This window comes from Leptopilina heterotoma, unplaced genomic scaffold (assembly GCF_015476425.1).
Source record: "Leptopilina heterotoma isolate Lh14 unplaced genomic scaffold, ASM1547642v1 Lhet_16, whole genome shotgun sequence".
Classification (NCBI taxonomy): domain Eukaryota; kingdom Metazoa; phylum Arthropoda; class Insecta; order Hymenoptera; family Figitidae; genus Leptopilina; species Leptopilina heterotoma.
Window position 1 is genome coordinate 2,018,543 of NW_025110874.1, and position 26,655 is coordinate 2,045,197.

Genomic DNA, 26,655 nt, shown 5'->3' on the forward strand with positions numbered 1-26,655 from the left:
AATCAGTTAAAAATAACTGATTTAGAAGCAAAAAGTCAGTCATTGACTGTCAGTTAGAACCATGATTTTTAACTGATTCAAATTAAGAGAGAACTGAAAAAAGTATTAAGGGAAGTGTTCACCAATATTTTCAACTGTATCATATTCTTAAGAACATGCAGGGTTGCCACAAATATTTAATTTTACTTTTCCCTGATTTCCAGACAAAATGTTCACTTTTTCCCTGACCATAAAGAATATTCTGAATCACTCTAAAAATTATTAGATACTCAAAAAAACATTCTATTACATTTACTTACGAATTTCTTAAATTGTAAAATTATTCGCAAACATCAATAACTAAATTTTTAAATAAGTATTTAATTATTATTTTTCCATAGGAATTAAAATTCTTCAAAACATTCAAATTCAAACATTTTTAAAATTAAACAACTTATAAGAATATTATTATAAAACATGAAGATATTAATGACTCCGAGTCGAAGACTCGGAGTGATTGATATCTTCATGTTTTATAAAAGTTTTAATTTCCATAAAATTTAAAAAAAAAAATTAAATTATTTACAAAAATTATAATAAAATTCGTTGCAAGAATTCAATAATTTTCATAAATAATAAAATTCTTCACATTGTTTCAATTATTTTTAATACAATTTTAGATAAATTTCTCGAAAAATAAAATTATTTTTAAAACAATTTTGCAAGAATTAAATTAGGTACATTTTACAAATAATTAAATTCTTCGCTGAAATTCAAAAATTTTCAAAATTTATATTTTTAATACAAGTTTTTAAAAGAGTATAATTATTTAAATAAAATGTAAAGAGAATTCGTTGCATAAATTCAATTATTTTTACAAGTAATAAAATTTTTCACATGAATTCAATTATTTGAAAAAAATTGATAAAATTCGTTGTAAGAATTACATTATATTCATAAAATTATAAAATTTTTCTGAGGATTTCAATTTTGTATAATACAATTTAAAGTAAATTCCTAGAAAAATGGAATTATTCTCTTAATTTTTTTGTAAGAATTTAATTACATTTCACGAATATAATGAAATTTTTCATTGAAATTCAAATATTTTCACAATCTACTTTTTAAATCAAAGTTCTCAAAAGAATTGAATTATTTAAAAAAATGTTATAAAATTCGATGCAGAAATTCAATTATTTTCATAAATAATAAGATTCTTTATATTATTTCAATTATTTAAAAAAAAAATTTGAAAAAATTCATTGCAAGAATTCAATTACTTTCATAAATTAATAAAATTCTTCACAGGATTTAAATTATTTTTAATACAATTTTAAGTAAATTCTTCGAAAAATGTAACTATTTTCAAAAATTTTGTTAAAATTCTTCGAAAGAATTCAATTATGTATTTTTAAAAATTCATGCTATAATGCTTTTAATATTCAATTATTATCTAAAATTTTAACTAATATTCATTTTTAAATCAATTTTTATTGGAAAATTCTACAAGAATTCAATTATCCAAGTACAAAAATATATAATTTATTCAATAAATGAATGTTTTTCGAAACTAAATTATCATAAAGAATTTTATCAACAAACTTGAATTTTTTCGAGAAATTTTAATAAAATTTTCAAGAATAATTAAATTTTTTGAAGAATTCAATTAAAATTGTATTAAAAATAATTTAAATTCTATTATGAATTTTATTATTTATGAAAATAATTGAATTTTTGTAAAAAAAATGTTATTATTTATGAAAATAATTGAATTATTGCGAAGTTTGCTTAGAATTTTATCAAAATTTTTTTTTAAATAATCGAATTCTTTTGAGAAATTTTATTAAAACCGTAGATGTTGAAAATCATTGAATTGAGAAAATTTTTTTGAAAATAATTGAAATTTTGCAAAAAATTTTATTAAAATTTTTGAAAATAATTGAAATTTGGAGAAGAATTTTATGATTTTTAAAGATAATTTAATTTTGACGAGAATTTTTTTTAATTTTTGAACATAATTGAATTTTTGCGAAGAATTTTATTACTTTTGAAAATAATTGAATTTCTGCAATCATTTGTAACTTCTCCAAAATTCAATTTTTTCCAGTTACTTAAATAAAAATCCCTGACTTTTCCCTAAATTCCCTGATTTTCCTGACCTGTGGCAACCCTGAATAATAAAATTAATTTGTTTTCAACTCTATTTTACGAAAATTCGATTATTACAGATTTTTTCAATTAAAAAAACATATTTTCTATAAAATTACCCATAGGTTTCAAAATCTACCAATTAAAAAAATTTTTTTGAATTGAAAAAATCTGTAATAATCGAATTTTTGTAAAATAGAATTGAAAAAAAATTAATTTTATACGTATTTAAGTAAACTTTCTTTTTTTATAAATAAATAATTGAATAATTGAATTCTCAAAGAACTTTCTACAAATTATTAAAAATAATTGATTTAGAGACGAATTTTAGTTAAAATTCGAGAAAATGATAAAACGTTAGAGAAGTTAAAGTAAAAATTCCTAGAAATAATCCAAAAAGATTTTGAATTGAAATTTTTGAAATTTTGATTTTTGAATAGTTTTAATTAAATTAAAAGATTATATTATATTTTCTTTTTATTTGAATAATTGAATTTTCAAAGAAGTTTCTTAAAAATTATTAAAAAAATAATTAATTTAGAGAATAATTTCAGTTAAAAATTCTATAGAAAATGATTGATTTGAAGTCTTGAGATTAATTTTAAAGAAGTTACAGGAGCTATTTTGATAAATTATTTAATTTTAAAAGATTAGAAAGTGGAAATTTTCGAAAATCTAAATTCCTTTAGAAAAATAATAATAACGATTAAATATTTATCTCAGAAAATCAAAATAATCATTAAAAGTAAACAAATAAAATTCATTAAAATATAAAATTTATTTCAATGAAATTTGACAAAACTTTTAATTGCTTCAATTTTTAAAATTATTTTCGGGAATTCAATTATCTTCAAAAACATTTTAATTTAGTATTTTCGAAAACTTAATTTTTTTTGAATTTCTACATTAAATTATTGAAAACTTCAATAATTTTTGTTGAAGAAATATTTAAAAACTTATTATTATTTATTTTAATTGAAATTTCAAATAATTTTAATGTAAAAACTTTCGAAATTTAATTATTTATAAGAATTACAACTGCAACTTTTTCAAAAGTCAGTTATTTCTTGGAATTTTTTATTAAAATTATACAAAAAATTAATAATTTTGAATGGAAAATAATATACCTATTAATATTTTAAATAAACATTTAAATTCTATTATTTTACTTTCATGGCGTTTGAAATGTTAAAACGATTTGAACTTAAAAACCTTATAAAAGAGCATCTGAATCATTATGATGTAACAGTTGGTGCAAAACATATGTTCTAAAACTGTGACGTCATAATGGTTCGAATGCCCTTAAAATTAAATTATATCTTAAAATTCCTCTCATAACGCTTCTAATATTTAATATTTAATTACTTTTCAAAATTTTAACTGAAATTCTTTTCTAAATCAATTCTTATTAAAATTCAACGATAATTGAATTATTTAAATACAAAATTTTTTTTTATAAAATTTAATTAGTATTTTACAAATTTTTAGTTACAATTATTCAAAAAATACAAATAATGTAATTTTAAAAATAAATTTTTAAAGTGAGAAAATAAAATTTTTTTGAATTATAAAATTTATATTAATGAAATTTGAAATACCCTTATTCTTTCAATTTTTTAAAATTATTTTTGGCTATTTATTTTCGAAAAATTTTAATAAAAATTTTTAAAAAACCTCATTTTTCCAGTAATTTTTGTTTAATAAATATTTTAATACTTATTGTTATTTATTTGTCCGCCAGAAATTAAAATTTCAAAATACTTTCAATATAAAACCTTTTGAAATTTAATTGTTTATAAAAATTAGAACTTCAGTTCTTTCAATTCTTCAAATGTTTGCGAAACAATTTTAACTAAAATATTCTTTTTTAAATCAATTTTTATTAGAAAGTTTTACAGGAATTTAAGATTTAAGATTTTCAAAAATTTGATATTTTTTAATACTTTGAAAATGCTGTTATTGTAAAAGTTGTGAGGTGAAAAAAACTAATACACTAATAAAAAACTAAAACACTATAATCACTCTATTTACAAATTAATTGTCAAAATTTTGACAATTGTTTGGCAATTTTTTTGTGAATAAAAAAAATATATTTCCTACAAAATTATCGATGTATTTCAAAAACTTCCAATTTTTAAGTAAAATAGAAATTCAAAAATGGTCAATATATTTTCTGACCGATTTTATTTGATAACCATTTAAGTCCTCTCAAAAAATTACTGTCATAACAATTTTTTTGGAATATTTAAATTATTTTCTTGAAATGTTAAAAATATCGGGGTTCCTTTCCCTAAAATTTTTGGAATTGATCAAAAAATTCTCCGTTTAGTGCATTTTTAATTTTTATAAATAATTAAATTTCAAAAAGTTTGAGGACCTCAAAAGTTTTATATTTAAAATTTTTGGAAATCTTAATTTTTGTAAAAAAAATAATAATTAATGGAAATTAAAATTCTTAAAAATTTCAAAACTAAAACTTTTTGAAATTCAATTATTTTTAAAAATTGCAAATGCAACTCTTGCAAAATTAAATTTTTTTTTATTTTCAGTTTTTAAGTAAAATTATTCCTTAAATAATTTATAAATATATTAATATGAAAGTTTTTCAAGAGTTAAATTATTCAAAATAAATTTAATTTTCCTATTCTGTAAATTTCAATTATTGTTAGAGATAGAAAAAAATTAAGTTTTATAGTAAAAATTCGGAGTGATTTTAAAATTCATAAGATGAACAAAAAAACATTTAAGAAGAGTTAAATATTTTTAATATATTCTGAACATAAAAAATTCTAATTTTCTCATCAATTCTAGAAATTTAATAATTTTTTCTATACTTTTGATTATATTCCCTGACTTTAGTTTACCAAAAATTTGCTTTTATCAAGAAATGTTTAGCATTTATTTTCATTCTTTTAATCAAAAATAAAGAAACCGTTGCTAAATAATAGATTACAATTATGAAAAGAAAAATTGTTTAAGAAAAATTATAAACAAATATGATTATTTTTTTGAAAAGAAAAAATTGTTGATCGCTTGGTGTTAAACTTTAAAATTAAAAACAAATTTTTTTGCTTCTATTTTATTTTCTGGAAATTCAGAATCATTTTGAAATGAAGTAAGCAGGTTCAATACTTTTTCCTAGACATTGAAATAAATAATCCATTCATAAATAATGATTGCGGTTCCCACCTCGATGTAATAATTGTAAACACCCACGACTGAAAGAAATGCAGCATCCTTTAGACTTCAATGGTAAATCGGGATTCTCAACGAGATCAAGGACATGGCAAAGTATTATTTCTTTTCAAATGAGCAGTTCAGAATATTTGTTCTTAGAAGAACATAAAAATAATTGCAAAAATATCAGAAGAAATGGAAATCACTTCTCGAAAATTCTATTTGCAAATCCTCATCTGTAATTTACCATTGTCCTACATTTTTCAGTTCTTTCAATAGATCAATTTTTTTCACGTTCGTATTTAAATCATTTTTATTTATAAATTTACAATTTTTTTTTTTTTTTAAATTTATCACTTTTTTTAATTCACAACATTCGACTTTTTCCAATTTTTTACTCTCGAGTTCTTTGTCAATTCAAATTTCTTTATAAAAATTAAGAAAAAATTTTCTTGTAATTATTAATATTAATAACTATAATTAATATTAAATTCCCTTTATTGCAACTACAACCGAGGAAAGCTGTAATATTAAGAAAATAAGAATTTATGTGAATTATTGTGAAATTAATGAAATTTATAAATGATTGTCTCTTTTGAATGTAAAGCTAATTCTAATATTTCAACAAGATTTTAATCTCCTAAGCAGGATATATGATTATACATGCCTGGATAAACGCATTTCGAATTCCATAAAATTACAAGAATTTGCAATTTTTCATGCTTTATTATTTCTCCTCTGTAACTTCTACTTGAGCTTACAATTCCAATTTATTGGAAATTTTAATAAATATTTTTAACTTTTACGACAATTTAACTATCAGGATTAACACAAAAATTTTATTTTTCCCCTGACTTTTCCCTGATTTTCAGACAAAATTTTGACTTTTCCTCTTCACAATTATATTCATTATCTCAATTCAATTATTATTTTCTAGAATTTTTAACTAAAATTCTTCTCTAAATCAATTATATTTAATAATTTTTCAAAAAGTTCTTTGAGAATTTTCAAATCTATTTATTTACAATTCAATTTTACGAAATTTCGATTATTCGAAAATTCTTTAATTAAATAAATATTTACTTCAAATAAAGAATTTCAATACAAATTTAATTAAACTTTTTCAAAAAATTAATTCTACAAAATTGTTAGTTAAAAGTAAAAAAATACAAATTTTAAAAAATTTTAATTTGACACCTCTTTTCAAAATTTAATTATTTCTAAAAATTCAAGCTTATAATGTTTTTAATATTCAATTATTATCTAAAATTTTAACTGAAATTCATTTCTAAATCAATTTTTATTAGAAAATTCTACGGGAATTCAATTATTTAAATACAAAAGTAAATTATTTATTGAATAATTGAATGTTTCTTAAAATTGAATTCTCATAAAGAATTTTATCAACAAATTTTTAAATAATTGAATATTTTTGACGATTTTTAACAAAATTATTAAGAATAAATTACATTTTTCGAGGAATTTGATTGAAATTGTATTAAAAATAATTGAAATTATACGGTGAGTTATATTATTTATGAAAATAATTGCTCTGACTCAGCAGAGTTATAGTCCCTCATTTTTTCATAGCTTTAAAATTTGTTTTTCAAAATAATTGTATTATTGCAAAGAAATTTATAAAAAAATGTGTAAATAATTAATTTCCTCTAAAATTTTTATTATGTATAAAAATAATTAAATGTTTGCGTAGAATTTTATTAAGATTTTTTGTAAATAATTGAATTCTTTTGGAAAATTTTATTGAAGTAGTAGAAATTGAAAATCATTGAATTAAGGAAAATTTTTGAAAATAATTGCATTTTCGAAGAATTTTATTTTTGAAATCAATGAATTTCTGCAATTATTTGTAACTTCTCCAAAATCCAATTTGTTTTAGTAGTTTTTAACTAAAATTCCTCTATAAATCCATTATTTTTAATAAATAATTAAATTCATATTAAAAAATTTAACTAATTTCAGAAGAATTTGAATTATTGAAAATTTTTTATTTATGAAAATTGTAAACGCAACTCTAATCAAATTCAATTAATTTTGAGATATTTTTAAGTAAAATTATTCATTAAATAATTTGTTAATATTCAATTATAATCTAAAATTTTAACGGAAATTTATTTTTAAATCAATTCTCATTAGAAAGTTTTACAGGAATTCAATTATTTAAATATCAAAATACATAATTGATTATTTCTTGAAATTGAATAAGAATTTTATCAAAATTTTAGAAAATAATTGATTTCTTTCGAAGAATTTTAATAAAATTTTTGAAAATACATACAAAATTACATTTTTCAAGGAATTGTATTAAAAATAATTGAAATCCTGTGAAGAATTTTATTGATTATAAAAATAATTTAATTCTTCCATCGAATTTTATTAGAATTTTTGTAAGTAATTGAATTCCTGTGAAAAATTTTATTATTTGTAAGAATAATTGAATTCTTGAGAAAGACTTTATTAAAATTTTTAGAAATAATTGAATTTTTTTGAATCATTTTATGAAAAATTAAAAAAATAATTCATTCAAATTTTACAACTTTTTTAAAATAATTGAATTCTTTCGATAAATTTTAATAAAATAGTGGATACTGAAAATATCTGAATTTTAGCGAAGAATTCTATTATTTGTGAAAATAATTGAATTATTTCTAAGAAGAATTTTATTAAAATTTTTGAGAATAATTTTTTTATTTCAAATATTAGCGGATTTAAACTAGTGCAAATTGAAAAAAAGTAGCTTTTAGTGTCACAAGTTTAAAAAAGTATCCAAAATTGTAGCTAATCGTTAAAAAATATTTAAGAGTAGACTTTAGTAGATGAGTTTAATGTTTAAATTTATTTTTTAAGTTTCAATTGGATTATTGAAAATCACTCTTAAAAAAATTATTCTACAGATAAACGAATAATTAAAAAAATTGAATGGAAAATTAGAAACTAAATTTTATTGACAAATTTACAACTCTTTACAGAAGAATATTCGATTTTATGATTACAAAAGTGTTTCTGTGAAGCGTCACAAAAATACATGTATATATATATAACATTTAAAAAATGATTATCTAGACTTTCGTTACTATAAAAATTGAAAAATCAATTTAACATTTCTCCAGTTAATAACAGTCGAAAATTGAATTTGTATATTTAAAAAATAAAACTTTTAGCTCATTTACATTAAAAATAATTGAAAGTCACTTCGAGGATCAACCTTTATTAAAAATATTTTTCAAAACCTTTTCTTTTTTTGTTTTTTAATCATTTTCAATCATTTTCTAATTTCTACATATTTTCATTTTTGTCTTATTTTTGAGTCAATGAGCACATAGTCACGATGATGACATTTTGTTACATGAGACACGTGGGCAACAAAGTCTTAATGCATTGTCTCAATATTATACATGACCTTGAATTTGAAATCTGAATTTTACGATATTTAACCCCTTGGGCAAAGATTTCTCTTTTCTTTCTTACATCATAATATTCAAAATCAAAAAAACAAAAAGTAAAAAGTACGCTCAAATGCTTTAGAAGAAAAATTTCATTTTCCAACAAAATAAATTCAAGCATTGACTTTATTAAAAAAAAATAGTTATTTTATTTTTCATTCACTTACGAAGTAAACTTGCAAAAGTTGACAAAATTGACGCGAATTTGAACTTTGTGCAGAAATTTACAGTATACTGAATACAGTATAAATATTATATATATGTATAGTATATACATCACTAAATTATATTATAATATTCTGCATTGTTCTATCGTCACGGGATGTCAATTTAAAAAATTCGAACAATTTAAACATCTCCTTTTTTATAAGAGCAATAATTGAATACCTAAATAAATAATAAGTAATCAAAAATCTTGAATCATGAATATCACTCAATTCGATTATGCTATTCACATTAATTTATACTTATTTATATTTATTATTATTATTACAGGGAGAGAAAAAAAAACATTTAGCTTTTCTAGATATTTTCACAAGTTTCAATTAAAATATTGATAAATTTTTAAGTTACATTAAAAAGTTATATCCTAATAGGTAAGTTGGTTTTAAAGTTTGCAACATTTTTGAAACTTGTAAAATGTATGTAAAAAAAACTGGTTTACCTATTTATTGGTCTAACGCTTCCATTTTTCTCCACGTAATATACATTATCCGTTAAGAACAACTTCACTGAAAACTTGATAATGATGTCAAGATTTTTTTTTCTCAATTCGAAAAACATTTTGAATTTAATGTCTAGTAAAACTTTTTTCAACATACTTGTGTTTTGGGAACATCACTTTCATTGGTACCGTTTTAATTACTTGCTTCGTTTTTTCATCATCAACAACAACAACAACAACAATAATATTACAATCTCGAAACAACATCACTCAACCAGTCAAGTAAAGCTGCTTCGCGTTCATTTCCACTTTGATTTTCTATGATGCATTTTGTTTGCTAAATTTTTTATTCTGTAAAACAAAAAATTTTTTACTGATTAGCTGAAGTAAACATTTATTTTTTATTAGAATATATTTTATTTATTTATTTTAAGTTATATTTTATTTTATTTATTTATATATTTCATTTTTTTATTAGAATTTATTTTTATTTTAGAGATCCGTACACTTTGTGTATTAGTCTCCCTTTTTGTCAAAATTACATTTCTTGCACTATTCGACCAATTGTGATCAAATTTAGTAGGGATACGTATTTTTCAATGTAGAATTTAAAAAATCATTCAGAGAAGCAGGCGCAATGCGCCTACATCATAGGGTTTCGTGGCCTAAAATGACAAAAAACTAAATAAATAATAATTTATTTAGAATTTTTTTTTACTTAAGATTGAAATTTTTTTTTATTACCATAGTAACGGTTGTTATGGCCTAAAATGACAAAAAAAAATAATAATTTACTTAGAAATTTTTTTGTACTTAAGATTGCAAATTGTTTTTATTATCATAGTAACGGTTGTAATGGCAATCATTACTATATCAACGGTTGCCACGGCAACGGTTGTTATGTCAACCATTAATATAGCAATGGTTATTATGGCAACCATTAACATAGCAACGGTTGTTCTGTTGTCTTAAGACTTAAGACATAGGACTTAATTCATAAGACTTAAAAGTTAAGACATAAGACTTAAGAATTATGACTTAAGACATAAGACTTAAGACATAAGACATAAGACATAAGGCATAAGGCATAAGACTTAAGACGTAAGACTTAATTACATAAGACTTAAAACTTAAGACGTAAGAACTACGGACGGACACCGGAGTCTCGCTATAAGGGTTTTGGCCCTTGGCCACGAAACCCTAAAAAGGCAAAACACGATTAGATTTGATTATCACGATGTTTTTTAAGATTTTAAGAAAAAATGTTGTATCCGTTTTCCCCAAACTCAGCCTTTTCAACAATTTTTTCTGAAACTTTGTAAAAAGTTGTACTTTTCAACTAAAATGACAAAAAAAATCTTAAACCCGATGCAAATTGATTAAAATGTAATTTTTCTAGAAACATGAAAAAATTCGAAAAAAATGGTTACCAATTTTATATTTTTCAATTTTAGACCTTGGAAATTTAAAAATAAGATTTCTGGTGTTTTTTATAGAGTAAATTTTAATAAAAATACAGTAAGTCAAAAGATTTTAATCATAATTTAGGTAGTTTTCTCGTTAAATGAAATATTAAAAAAAAATTGGTCAGCAGCTTTAAATTTTTCAATTTTAGAATTTTGAATTCTAATTTCAATTTTGGATATTTAAAAATGAGATTTCTGGTGCTTTTTATAGAGTGAATTTTAATAAAAATACAATAAGATAAGCCAAAAGATTTTAGTCATGTAAAATATAATTAAAGTCATTTGAGTCACTGTATTTTGATTAAAATTTATTAGTAAAAATACACCAGAAAACTAATATAATCTTATAAATGACAAGATCAAAAATTGAAAAATTTAAAGCTGGTGACCATTTTTTCGAATTTTTTCATCAGTCGAAAAGAAGTAAAATTTAATCAATTTGAATCGGATTCGCTGTTTATTTCTCGTAATTTCAGGTAAAAAGTTTCCGTCAAAGTTTTCAGAAAAATTCGTAATTCGTTTAAAAGGCTGAGTTTGGGAAAAACGTATGCAGCATTTTTTTTAGAAAATCTTATAAACAGGGTTGCCAAAAAAATTGAATCTTGCTCTCTAAATCTGAATATGTGAAATTTCACTTATTGTACGTTATAAGTCGTCCTCTCGATCAATAAGTGCATATACACTTATAAATAAGTGAATTTTTCACTTATTCTGAGTGAAATTTCACTTATTATAAGTGTATATGCACTTATTGATCGAGAAGACGACTTATAACGTACAAATATGTGAATTTTCACATATTCAGATTTAGAGAGTGTCTTTTCCCTGATTTCCAGACAGAATTTTGACTTTTTCCCTGGCTCTAAAAATATTCTGATTCATTCTAAAAATGATTAGAAACTCGAAAAAATATTCTAATACATTTATTTGCGATTTTCTTTAAATGTAAAATTATTCCAAAATATCAATAGTTTTATTAAAAATAAATATTATTTGTCCATAGCGGAATTAAAATTTTCAAAATTTTCAAATTCAAACTTTTTGAAATTCAATAACTTATAAGAATATTGTTACTGTAAATTCATCGAAATAATTTTTTTCAATTCAATTATTTTAAATAATTTTTGACAAAGTTCTTTGAGAATTTTGAAATCCATTTGTTTATACAATTCAATTTTATTAAATTTTCGATTCAACTTCAAATAACTTCAAATAATTTCAAAAATTATTATTATTATTTGCAACTTCTCCAAAATTCAATTATTTGCTATGGGGTTTTTTTTACTAAGATTCTTTTTTAAATAAATTTTTAATAATTAAATATATATTAAAAAATCTGTCCGCGCAAGCGCGGACACATTCTCATCCGCGCTTCGCGCGGGGGCTCGCTTCGCTCGCAAGTTTCAGCGCGCCTCGGGGCGCGCGATTATTGATCGTCGCGCTTCGCGCTCCGGCGATTATTTCGCACGTCGCGCTTCGCGCTCCGTGTGTTGTTGCGCGCTTCGCGCGCAAATGGCTCGCTTCGCTCGCCGGGGTCTGCAATTGTTGTGCATTATTTATGTTCTTGTTTCCTATTATATGTTTCATAAAACAGTTTTTTTTTCTTAAAGTTACTACGACTTTAAGGATTACATTCTCATCACATGTTTAAGTTTGCTGATGATTGCGATATTAAGTGAATTTAAATGTATATTTTTGGTCTTGATGATTAAAATTGTAAAGTTATTTTTAATTATACTAACTCTCTTAGTAAAAACATGATTTGCAGAAGCAGCTAAAATATTTTTAAAGAATTAGTATCAAATTTTTTGTGTAGTGTAGACCGGAGCGTAATGACTAACTTTTCACTCTTTGTTTATTTACTCAGACATTTTTGTTTTAATTAAGTGTTTATCTCCTAGAAAAGTTACTCTGGTATATTACTTTCTCATATGTGATGAGAATGTAAAAAACCATTTCCAACAAGATATGACCAAAAATTGAAATGTAAAAAGGGGTCACACCAGCCCAACTGTATTAAAAAAATTTCATTGATTTTCTAAAATGTTATATCTTTTATGAATATATTTTAGTTACAACATTTTAGAAAACCAATAAAATTTTTTTAACCCAGTTGACCTCGCCTGACCCAAAAACTTAAAAAAAATTAAGTTTCTATGAAAAAATGTTGTAGAGAAAAGTTGTTTGTATTTTTCTAATCGAAAGTAATATAAAATTAAAAATATTGAAATTTGAAAAAATTGAATTTTCAAAATTTTGAAACTACTGTAGTTTGTGTAGTTTTCGACGAAAATGGCTGGCTAACGAACTCGATCTGTATTTTAACAGTAACTTTGTGCATGCAAAGTTGCAAGTTGATGCAATAAGTTTTTCAAGAGTTATCGTAGGGACACCATTGTGTCTACAGACAGACACGAAGACAGACATACAGACAGACACTTTTTCTAGACCATGTTTAACAGACTCAGGGGACCCCAAAACGTCGAGATTTCAAGAAATTAGCGAAAGTCAATTTTCGACCAAAACTAATACTTTCTCATGTGATAATAATGTAAAAATGATTAAAAAAAAAAAATATATTCAAATAGTGCAATTGAAAATGAAAAATCATATTTCGAATTTTATATCGGTTAACCAGAACTCAAAAAAAATTTGTTTAATTTAGAAATACTAAAAAATTAAATTTTTAATAACTTCAAAAAAAATTTCTGAGTAATATGTAAAGCAATATTTCTAAACAATGTTGAGAGACAAAAAAAAATATTTTAATATGAAAATAAAATTTTTTAATTCTAGATAAACCGTTTGGCTAAATCTGGCCCAAAAACTTAAAAAATATACCTGGCCCAAGAACTTAAAAAAAAAAAAAAAAAATTCATAACTTTTTTGTTTTTTGTTGTACTGAAAAGTGTCTAAAGGAAAAGTTGTTTGTTTTTGCACCAAATTTAAGGAAAAAATTTAAAAAAAAATTTTTTTTTTGAAAATTGTAAAAAATACAAAATTTTGAAAATTTCAAAATTTTGTATTTTTGTTGTTTTTTGACGAAATGGGCTGCCCAACGAACTCAGGCTTCATTTTTATGGACTAAAAAAGTGTGCCAAATTGCAAGACGATTCATAAAAATTTATTCGAGTTATCGTGGCGACAAATTTTTCTACAGACAGACGACAGACAGACAGACAGACAGACGGACAGACACTTTTCTAAAAACCATTTTTTTGGAATCAGGGGGTCATGAAACGTAAAGATTTAGCAAAATTAGACATTGCTCAAAATCGCACAAATCCAAGACTTTCTCATTTTTGATGAGAATGTAAAAACAAATTTTATGGAAAAAATCAAAAAAAGGCAGAATTTTTGAAACTTTTGAGTTCTTTCTTGTTCCTAATTTTGTATTTTTACCTAAATTTGGCATCTAAAAGAAAAAAAGGAAGGTTTCGATATGTTTTTAATGTTTTCTCATGTTTCGGCTAATGCTTCACTCACTATAAATCTCAATTTTTTGCACTTTTTTGGAAAAAAATTTTTTTAATTTGTGTAAAAGATGCAATTGTCGATTCTAATGTTAAGAAAGGTGTATTAGCATAATGTGAACTAATTTTTATTAACACGGCCCCAATATGACAAATTTTCTACTGAAGAGAAGGCTGACAAAAAGTCCAAAAAAAGCAATAAATAGCAAATTTTTAAAAAATTAAAAAATTCATAACTTTTTTGTTTTTTGTTGTACTGAAAAGTGTCTAAAGGAAAAGTTGTTTGTTTTTGCACCAAATTTAAGGAAAAAATTAAAAAAAAATTTTTTTTTTTTGAAAATTGTAAAAAATACAAAATTTTGAAAATTTCAAAATTTTGTATTTTTGTTGTTTTTTGACGAAATGGGCTGCCCAACGAACTCAGGCTTCATTTTTATGGACTAAAAAAGTGTGCCAAATTGCAAGACGATTCATAAAAATTTATTCGAGTTATCGTGGCGACAAATTTTTCTACAGACAGACGACAGACAGACAGACAGACGGACAGACACTTTTCTAAAAACCATTTTTTTGGAATCAGGGGGTCATGAAACGTAAAGATTTAGCAAAATTAGACATTGCTCAAAATCGCACAAATCCAAGACTTTCTCATTTTTGATGAGAATGTAAAAAATTCAACTAATATCAAAAGAATTTGAGTTAAAGTTTTTTAAAAATCGTTGTTTTTTAAAATTATTAATTAAATTCATTAAAAATATAAATTTTCTAAAATTTAAAATTGAAACCCGTTAAAATTCAATTATTTTTGAAATTTTTCATTAAGTAATTTATAAGTAATAATTTACTGATAGTTCTTTAAGATTTAAACACAACAAAACATCTTTGATACAAAAAGTTCAGTCAAGTAAAAGTTTTTGTAATTGTCCAAACAATTAGTGAAATAAAAGTTTACCAAGTAAAATTTATATAATTAAAGTTTTAATATTGATTGATTATAATATAATTGAGTCAATATTTCACGTTATATTTTGAATTGTAACAAATATGAAAAACATCCAATTTCTTGGGGAAAAATTAAAATATTTCAAAAAATACGAAATGTATTGAAATTTCCTGAAACCCAATTACTTAATAATATCCTAGAATATTTTACAAATCCGTAGAGAAGTTTAAGCTCTACGTTTGTCTAAATGTCAAAAAGTCACTATTTTTTCCGTTTTCTTTGCTTCAATTTTACAAAAGTATCAAAAATATTGAATAAACTTAACAGAATTCTTTCGTTTATCATTCTTTATCCAACAAAAAAAAATTGAGCAAAATCGGTTAAAATTTACTCGACTTATTCGATTTTATCTATAAACAGTCGATATTTTGAGAATATATATTCGCGGTTTTTACTTTTTACTTGGCGGCGATTCTCTACCGCGAATCTTGATAATTTAAAATACACTATTTGAAAAAATAGAAATATTTATTGTTTTGTACTTAAATTCTTGTTAATTTAATTCAAAGTTTTAAGGTAAACAATAAAGTCACCAAAATTCAGAATTTTGTTATGAATTCCATAAAAATGTAATTTTTTCCAGTACTTTTAATAAAATTCTGACTTTCCTTATTTTCCTGATAAATTCTACTTTCCCTGATTTTTATCTAATTTCCCTATGGCAATCCTGTATAAACCATCGTGATAACCAAATCTAATCATGTTTTAAACATTTTTTTAAATTCCAAGTTGAAAATTACATTTCCCTACCAAATTTGATTACAATTGGTAGAATTAGTCTTTCTTCTAGAGCAAGAAATGTAATTTTGACAAAAAGAGATTATCGTTAAACTCGTCAGTAGTCGCACTTTTTTTAAAAATTATATTATTATTATTATATTAATAATTACCATTAACATCATCCGTATTGTCAAGAACAGCTCCACTATATGCGAGATCCCAATAATGTTCCACTTGGTGTTTCTTAAAATGTTCTCGAGCCATTTTTTCAATTGGACACACTTTAAATTTCACGTCATTGAAGTGTCGATTTTTGCTTGTACCTTCCCAAACGAGAACACACTTGTTTGGAACATCATTACCGTCAGTGTCTTTCACAATATCTTCTTCCCACTTGATTCGATGTAACATTAGTCGTTTATATTTACTCAGTTGTTTTGCTCCACCTTCAACAACCACAACATTACAGTCTCTAAAAAGCATTACACAACCAGTCAAGTAGAGTTGCTTTGCATTCGTCTCCACTTTGAATTTTTTTGATGCATTATTTACTAAATCTCTTATTCTGAAACAGACAATAATTATACTTTTATTTTACAGCTAATTGTGGCAATTTTCAGATTTAATCGATTAATTTCTAAATATACTGGAATACTCGAATTTCATTTGATTAAATTTACATTTGATTGAAATTGAAAATAATTGAAATGAAAATTTAAAATTTATTACAATTTTAATGATTATTTTTTTACCAAAACAATTTGGATAAGTTGAATAAATTAGTATTTCATGCCTCGGATCGAGTTTAAAGCGCAAAAAAAGTCGCTTTAGTAGATTAAAAATAGAAAAAAGTCGAAAAAATTGTTTATTTCATTCAGTGTTGTCACAAAATTTTTATTTTGTATTTCCCTGGCATTTCCAGGGTGGCCGCAAGATTGACTTTATCAATTTCCCTGACATTTCTCTGACATTTTACTGACATAACAACGAATTTCCCTGACAAAAATTTTTTTGTTTAGAGCAAAAAATGTATTGCATGACCGTCTTAGTTTCTTTAATTGTCCTGACAAAAAAATTTTTCCTGACATTTCCCTGACTTTACTGACAAAAAATTTTTTTCCTGACATTTCCCTGACTTTACTGACAAAATATTTTTTTCCCTGACATTTCCCTGACTTTACTGACTTTACTGACATGTGGCCACCCTGATTTCACTGATTTTCAAATTCAATTATTCAAAATTTCAATAATTTTGTTAAATATACATTTAAAGTTAAACACTTATTTGTTTTTGTAAGGAAAATAAAATTTGATTAAAATCTCGGACATTAAAGATTAACTGCCTGATAAAACTTTCAATTTAAAAACTTCAGCGTTTAGATAATTTCTAAAAATATAACCCTTCCATAATTCAATTACTTTCTAAAATTTTAAACTAAACTTTTTCTCTAAATCAATTATCTTCTATATTAATAATCGTTGTATTCCGGTAATCTGTTCGCAGTTAAAAGTTAGATATGTATTTGCTTTTTTGTTTTCTAACTTTTTTAAAATAATTTTTCTTTTAAAATATTTTGAATTTTAAAATTAATGTATTGAAAATCATTGAATTCTTGCAAAGAATTTTGTCAAAAAATTTGAGAATAATTGAATTCCTTCGAAGAATTTTATTTTATATGAAAATAATTGAATTCTTGTGAAGAATTTCTTAAAATTTTTTTAAAACACTAGAGTTTCTTTAATATTTTTATTTGAAAAATTTGAAAGTGATTCAATTTTATGTACAATTTTGCTGTTGTTGTAATATAATCGTGTTTCTTAATAATTGAAATTGAACATTTAATTACTGAATTTTATTAAAAATTATTGATATAGAATTAAACTCTTTTAAACAATTTTATTGGAGTTTTTGTAAATAATTAAATTCTTTTGAAGAATTTCTTTCTTTTTAAACAATGTAGTTTTTTTGATTAATTTCAATTGGAAATTTTGAAAATAATTAAATTGAATTGTTTCGAAGAATTTATTACAGTTTCAGAAAATAATTGAAATCTTTAAAAAAAATGTATAACGAAATAAGAAAAAAAATTTAATTCTTTCGTGAAATTTTATTGAAAATAATTGAATTTTTGCAAAGATTTTACTATTCTAAAGAATAATTGAATTGTTTTAATGGATTTATTAAAATTTTAGATAATAATTGAATTCTTTCGTGAAATTGTATCAAAATTTTGTTGAAAATAATTGAATTTTTGCAAAAAAATTTACTATTTATAAAAATTATTCTTCTGTAGAATATTATAATTTATGAAAATAATTGAATTCTTGCGAAGAATTATATTAAAATTTATTAAAATATTAAAAATATCAAAATTTTGAACATTATTGTTTTCTTCAAAATGAGATATATTTCTAAAAAATTCTAATGTGGTTTTTTGTTTATTTGAATTTTCGGTAATTGAAAATATTGAAAATTAATAACTGAATAAAAAATTCAAATGAAAATTCTCAGAAAGACTTTTTTAAAAAAATACTTTAATATAATTTTTAGAAGCTAATTTGCATTAATTTAAATTTTTAAATTTACACTTAAAGATTTTTCATTAAAATTTTTGAGAATTCAATTCTTTCAAAAATTTGCAATTAAAATTCTTCAATAATTGATTTTCAAACATTGTAATAAAATACTTGAAAAAAATAAATTATTTACAATTAAATGCTACAAAATTTCAATTATTCATAATTTTTTAATTATAGTTATATTTTAAAAATTTAATTATAGTAATTACCTATAAACTGCGACATTAACGCCAAGCGAAGTGTCCTCTTTAAGTTTCCTCGCTTTTTTCTCTCGACGTTGTTCGACTGTTAATCTGCGAGCAGCGTTCGCGTCCTCGTGGGCTTTCAATCTCTTCGCCATTTGTTGCCTAACATGTTGTTCAATTTTCGTCGGATCTTGAACTGCTTCCGTACCCAAAACCCTCATAAGATTCGAAATTCGTAATTTCGGTTCTGGAGGTGGTTCCAGTCCCAAACGAATTTTCTCCTGCTCCTCCTTCCACGCCTCTCGTCGATTTTGCCTACGAAGCTTTTTTCTCTCCTTCTTCGTGAGAAACACAGGCATGTACACTGGTTTAAGAGGGTCCGCTGAAGAATACAAAAAAACTCTTAATTTTGTATTCAAAAGTTTCCTAACTACTCTTTAGTTTTTAGAATGTAATTCATATAATTTAGAAAATCAGGGTTGCCACAAATATTTAATTTTATTTTTCCCTGACTTTTCTTTGATTTCCAGACAAAATTTTCACTTTTTCCCTGACCATAAAGAATATTCTGATTCACTCTAAAAATTATTAGATACTCAAAAAAACATTCTATTACATTTACTTACGAATTTTTTTAATTGTCAAATTATTCCAAAACAACAATAAATTCTTTTTTAAATATATATTTAATCATTATTATTATTCCATAGGAATTAAGATTTTTCAAAACATTCAAATTCAAACATTTTTAAAAGTCAACAACTTATAAGAATATTATTATAAAACATGAAGATAGTAATTACTCCGAGTCGAAAGTCTTCGACTCGGAGTGATTCATATCTTCATGTTTTATAAAAATTTTAATTTCCATAAAATTTTTCAAAAAAAAATTAAATTATTTACAAAAATTAAAATAAAATTCTAAGCAAGAATTCAATTATTTTCATAAATAATAAAATTCTTCACATGGTTTAAATTATTTTTAATACAATTTTAGATAAATTTCTCGAAAAATAAAATTATTTTCAAAACATTTTTGCAAGAATTAAATTAGGTACATTTTACAAATAATGAAATTCTTCGCTGAAATTCAAAAATTTTCAAAATTTACATTTTAAATACAAGTTATCAAAAGAATATAATTATTTAAATAAAATGTAAGAAAATTCGTTGCATAAATTCAATTATTTTTACAAGTAATAAAATTTGCCACATGAATTCAATTACATTTCACGAATATAATGAAATTTTTCATTGAAATTCAAATATTTTCACAATATACTTTTTAAATAAAAGTTCTCAAAAGAATTCAATTATTTAAAAAAAAAATTGAAAAAATTAATCGCAAGAATTCAATTATTTTCATAAATTAATAAAAATTCTTCACAGGATTTCAATTATCTTTAATACAATTTTAAGTAAATTCTTCCAATGCTTTTAATATTCAATTATTATCTAAAATTTTAACTAATATTCATTTTCAAATCAATTTTTATTGGAAAATTCTACAAGAATTCAATTATTTAAATACAAAAATAAATAATCTATTAAAGAAATGAATGTTTTTCGAAACTAAATTATCATAATATAAAGAATTTTATCAACAAACTTGAATTTTTCGAGGAATTCAATTAAAATTGTATTAAAAATAATTGAAATTCTGTGATGAATTTTATTATTCATGAAAATAATTGAATTTTTGTAAAAAATGTTATCATTTATGAAAATAATTGAATTATTGCAAAATTTGCTTAGAATTTTATCAAAAATTTTTTTTTAAGTAATTGAATTCTTTTGAAAAATTTTATTAAAACTGTAGATATTGAAAATCATTGACTTGAGAAAATTTTTTTGAAAATAATTGAAATTTTGCAAAGAATTTTATTAAAATTTTTGAAAATAATTGAATTAGTGCGAAGAATCTAATGGCAAATTTAAAAATAATTGATTGATTAAAATAATTTTTGAAAATAATTGAAATTTTGCAATGAATTTCATTAAAATTTTTGAAAATAATTGAATTACTGAGAAGAATTTAATGGCAAATTTTAAAACAATTGATTTTTGCGAATCAGTGTAGAATTTTTTAAAAACTTTTGTTTAATAATAAAATTCTTTCGGGAAAATTCATTAAAATAGTAGAATATTGAAAACCATCTCGAAATAAGAAATTTTTTTTTCCTCAAAATAATTGAACTTTGTCAAGGATTATTGTTATTTATTTCTAAAGATAATTAAATTGTTGACCACAATTTTTAAAATTTTTTGAAAATAATTGAATTTCTGCGGAAAATTCAATTCATTTTTAAAATAATTGAATTCTTATGGTGAATATTGTTATTTATGAAAATAATTGTATTTTGCAATGAATTTTATCAAAGTTCCTGAATATAATTAAATTTCGGCAAAGAATTTTTATATTTATAAAGATAATTGAAATATTGAAGAGAATTCAAGTTAAAACGTCAAGGAAATAAATCTCATTTTTAAGAATTTTTAATTTTTCAAGGTTTTGTCATAAAATTCAAGGTGTTTTCAAGGTTTTCAAGGAGCAAAAAAATCCAAGTACTTTTCAAGGTTTTTAAGGTTTTCAAGGCAGCTGGACACCCTGACAATTAAAATTGTATTAAAAATAATTGAAATTCTATGATGAATTTTATTATTCATGAAAATAATTGAATTTTTGTAAAAAATGTTATTATTCATGAAAATAATTGAATTACTGCAAAGTTTGCTTAGAATTTTATCAAAATTTTTTTTTAAATAATTGAATTCTTTTGAGAAATTTTATTAAAACTGTAGATATTGAAAATCATTGAATTGAGAAAAATTTTTTTAAATAATTGAATTTCTGCAATCATTTGTAACTTCTCCAAAATTCAATTTTTTCCAATTACTTAAATAAAAATCTCTGACTTTTCCCTGACTTCCTTGACCAATTTTACTTTCCCTGACTTTTCCCTGAATTCCCTGACTTGTGGCAACCCTGAAAATTGAATAATTAAACGAAAACAATCAAAGATTCTTTAATGTTACTCCAACGTTTCGACGTTTCCACTCTGACGTTAAAGACTGTATTATAATAGAAAATTGAATTTTTAAAACTTAACTGAAGTGTATAAAAAATAATACTAACTTGGTGGTCGTATTTGATATGGATGCTCAACTAGATTAGTAATGGTGGCAGTTTTAATAGACCCCGCAGTATCGTCTTCATTTGGATAACCTCCGTTCAAAATAACCGAATCCCACCATTCCAAATTAGGCACATCTTCATTTAAAGCCTCTGTCTTCGGTGCAATTAATGCCAATTTCGTTGCCGAACTAATTCCCGTTTTTCGCGCGATTTGACTGATTTCATTTTGCAATTTTTCGAGTTGTGCCTTCATACGAATTTTGTGAGCGAGTTGCTGAAATTTACCTGGATCATTGAATTTAAGTGCCCGTTTTAGACGTACATTTGTTTTCATGCCAATTCGTGGATCATAAAATCCCGTATCTTGTATTTCTTCTGGTTTCGATTCTTGTAATTGAGCTTTAAATTCTTCACGTTTTTTCGCACGAATATTTGCCTTCAATGTGGGTACAATCTGAGTAAGTTGAACTTCTTTTCCAGTGATGTCAACCGTTCTTCCCGACTCATCGAGAATTAGTGGTGTCGGTTTGTCTGGAATGCCAATATTAGGCAAAGCAAGGGCACTCAATTTATTTCCAATCTGAGCTTGCAGGGCAGCGATTTTTCGAGCTTTATCCGAATCGGTTTTACTCAATAAACCTTGATTGTACATGCTACCCATTGATTGAAATTGTTCTCGCGTTTTTAATGACTGTCTCACTGGTGGGAAATCATCTTTTCTTATGGACTTTAAAGCCCGTTTTCTTTCTTCTATTTCCCTCTGAGCATTTGCCATCATCTGCTTAATCTGAAAAGAAGATATATTTCATTTTCAATAAATTATGCAAAAAAGAATTTCAATATTATCAAAATCTATTTTAATAAAATTACCTAAAAGAATTCAATTATTTTCATAAAAATAATAATATTCTTTACAGAATCTGAATTTCAATTATTTAAACAAATGTAATAAAAATTCGCTACAAGAATTCAGTTATTCTCCTAAATAATAAAATTCTTTATAGAATTTCAATTATTTTTAATACAATTTGAAGTAAATTCTTCGAAAAATGTAACTATTTTCAAAAATCTTATTAAAATTCTTCAAAAGAATTAAATTATCAATTATTTTTAATTAATTTTTGAAAAAGTTCTTTGAGAATTTTCAAATCCATTTATTTACAATTCAATTTTAAGAACTTGAAATAATTTCAAACAAAAAATTCAATTAAACTTTTTCAAAATACAATTATTTCTAAAAATTCAGGCTATACTGCTTTTAATTAATATTTAATTGTTAACTAAAATTTTCACTAAAATTCATTTTTAAATCAATTTTTATTACAAAATTCTACGAGAATTCAATTATTTAAATATAAAAATAAATAATTTATTGAATAATGGAATGTTTCTTCAAATTTAATTCACATAAAGAATTTTATTAACAAATTTTTAAATTAATTAAAATTTTTCATAAATTTTTAAGTAATCGAATATTTTTTGAGAAATTTCAATACAATTTTTAAAAATAATTAAATTTTTCGAGGTATTCAATTAAAATTGTATTAAGAGTAATTGGAATTCTGTGATGAGTCTTATAAATAATTGAATTCCTAAAAAGAATTTTATTATTTATGAAAACAATTGAATTTCTGTAAAAAATTTTATAAATTAATAAAAATAATTGAATTATCGGGAAGAAATTTCTAAATGTAAATAATCGAATTCCTGTGATATTTTTAATATTTATGAAAATAATTAAATGTCTTCGTAGAATTTTATTTACAATTTTTTTAAATAATTGAGTTCTTTTCGAAAATTTTCTTAAACTATTAGATATTTAAAATCATTGAATTGAGGAAAATTTTTAAAAATAATGCCAAAAATTTATTTTTTTTTTTTTTTGAAAAATAATGAATTTCGGAGAAGAATTTTATTATTTGTAAAAATAATTTAAATTTTTACGATAATTTTTCAAATTTTTTGAACATAATTGAATTTCTGCGAAGAATTTTATTCCTTTTGAAAATAATTGGATTTCTGCAATCATTCATAATTTCTGAAAAATTCAATTTTTTAGTGTTTTTAACTAAAATTCTTCTATAAATCCATTATTTTTAGTAATTAATTAAATATATATTAAAAAATGTAACTAATTTCAAAAGAATTTGAATTATTAAAGTTTTTCAAAAATCTAAATTCTTTAAAATTTCTAATTAAATTCATTCAAAATTGAAATTTTATGAATTTTAAAATTGAAACCCTTGAAACCTTTTAAATGTTTGAACATAATCTAAAATTTTAACTGAAGTTCTTATTTAAATCAATTTAGGTATATCAGAAAATTTTAAAAGAATTAAATTATTTGAATACAAAAATAAATAACTTATTGAATAATTGAATGCTTTTAAAATTGAATTCTCATAAAGAATTTTATCAACCAATTTTTAAATAATTGAATTCTTTCGACGAATTTTAATAAAATTTTTAAGAATAATTGCATTTTTCGTGGAATTCGATTTAAATTGTACCTATTAAAGATAATTGAAAATCTACAATGAGTTTTATTATTTATGAAAATAATGGAATTATTGCGAAGAAATTTATAAAAAAATTTGTAAATAATTGAATTCTTATTATTTATGAAAATAATTAAATGCTTGCGTTGAATTTTATCAACATTTTCTTTAAATAATTGAATTCTTTTGGAAAATATTATGAAAACAGTAGATATTGAAAATCATTAAATTGAGGAAAATTTTTGAAAATAATTGAATTTCGGAAAAGAATTTATTTTTAATTTGACGAGAATTTTTTTGAAATTTTTTAATATAATTGAATTTTTGCGACGTATTTTACTACTTTTGAAAATAATTGAATTTTTGATATCATTTATAACTTCTCCAAAATTCAATTTTTTTAATAGTTTTGAACTAAAATTCTTCTATAAATCCATTATTTTTAATAAATAATTAAATATATATATTAAAAAATTTAACTATAATTTTAGAAGAATTTAAATTATTAAAATTTTTCAAAATTCTAAGTTCTTTAAAATTTCTAATTAAATTAATTGAAAATTGAAATTTTATTAAATTGCAAATTGAAACCTTTTGAAATTCATCTATTTATGAAAATTATAAAGGCAACTGTTAATTCAATTAATTTTGAAATATTAAACTAAATTCTTTATTAAATAATTTATAAATGTAATAATTTTATGATAGTTCTTGAAAAATTAAGTTACTTAAAAAGAAATTATTGTCAGAAATAGAAAAAATTGAAGGTTTTCTATTAGAATTCCTGGTAATTTTATAGTTTACAAGACAAACAAAAAAGGCACCAAAATTCAGAATTTTCTAATGAATTCTAAAAATTAAATTTTTTTCCAGTACTTTTAATAAAATTCCCTAATTTTTCCCTGATTTCCTTGACCAATTTGACTTTCCTAAACATTTCCCTGACTTCCCAAGCCTGTGGCAACTCTGATTAAGTAATAAAATTAAATAAAAATTATAAAGTTAAATGAAAATAAATATACCTTATCAGCGGATAGTTTCGCGTCACTTTTTTCATTTTTTCCTCCGTCGTCCTTAAATTTCGCCTTCTTCGAATCTTTATCTTTATCCTTGTCTTTATCATCCGAATGCGATCGTTTTTTACTTCTCTGTGAAGCCTTTGCGTCATCATAAATTACGAATATTTTTTCCGTCAATTTTAAGGCTTTCTTATCGTCCAACAATGCCGAGAGTTTGTCTGTAAGAGAATATTGATATAAAATAAGTGTTAATTCTTAAAAATATTCCCAGCTATAAATTCAAGACAATTGAAAAAAATCTTAATTACAGAGAATCATAATTAAGTATTAACAAATAATTTTAAACAGGACGAAAAATATTAAAATATTCTATAAATAATGTCTTTTAAAGGTTATGTATTATGATAAATATATCATAATAAATAAATTTCTGAAATTCAATTTCTAAAAATTGTTGTGCGTTTGAAATAAAATTAAGTTCGTAAATATTACTTATTATTTAAAAATATAAAATATACCTTTAGTTTTTGTTGAAAAGATTTATATGACATCACTGTTACTCTACATTCAAGCATCAGTAGTATTGGAGAGTAAACTATACACCCGTTTGTATTACAAAAAGTTAATTCTTTTTTTCTCAGAGGAAGAATTTTTAAATACGTGTAAATTATTTACTAACCTGCTGTTTTGCGTTTATCATACCCAGAAGTGATACAATTAACAGCAGTGGTGACAATCGAGGGCTCCCCAAAGCCGAGGAACTTGTGCACAGCTCGTTCAATTTGAGGTTTCATCTCGTCTATTTCTTTCCTGCTTAAATATGACATTATTACAAGTTTTTGATTTAATAACTCTTCACGATAAACTCTTTTTCAACACACCTAATTCACACACTCGAATTTCAAAACATGTGTAATATTTAGAAAGAAAGAAGATTAAAATTGACACGAACGAACGTTGCTGATCGTTTACTCAAAGAATTGAGGTTATGTTTCTCCAGCGTGAAGGTAGTCGAGATATTGAAATTCGATTCGTCCAATCCTGGTGCTGTTTGAAATTATCTGCAAGAATCAAATTTTTTGATTGGTGAAAATAGCCCGCGTAATTTTGAATTTTCTTTTTTAATTTTGTAAATAAATAAGTAAA

The 26,655-nt window shown here is 22.7% G+C and overlaps 1 protein-coding gene across 1 annotated transcript; it reads right to left on the reverse strand.

The window, feature by feature from the left end:
* Positions 1–8,244: 8,244 nt before the first annotated feature.
* Positions 8,245–26,506, reverse strand: LOC122498808 (U4/U6 small nuclear ribonucleoprotein Prp3). The gene is made up of 6 exons (XM_043606725.1): positions 26,189–26,506; positions 25,513–25,727; positions 21,993–22,779; positions 18,881–19,238; positions 16,262–16,656; positions 8,245–9,780 (listed from the first exon to the last, which is right to left on the reverse strand). The coding sequence occupies exons 1-6, from the start codon at positions 26,334–26,336 to the stop codon at positions 9,776–9,778; spliced, it is 1,908 nt and encodes a 635-aa protein (XP_043462660.1). The 5' UTR covers positions 26,337–26,506; the 3' UTR covers positions 8,245–9,775.
* Positions 26,507–26,655: the final 149 nt, after the last annotated feature.

Excerpts from the sequence above, each read along its gene's own strand:
- LOC122498808 (XM_043606725.1), bottom strand. The coding sequence starts at position 26,336 with ATGTCATATTTAAGCAGGAAAGAAATAGACGAGATGAAACCTCAAATT. Across the intron at positions 22,780-25,512 it reads CGAAACTATCCGCTGATAAG|ATTAAGCAGATGATGGCAAA; the intron begins GTATATTTATTT and ends TCTTCTTTTCAG. Across the intron at positions 19,239-21,992 it reads ATATCAAATACGACCACCAA|CGGACCCTCTTAAACCAGTG; the intron begins GTTAGTATTATT and ends TGTATTCTTCAG.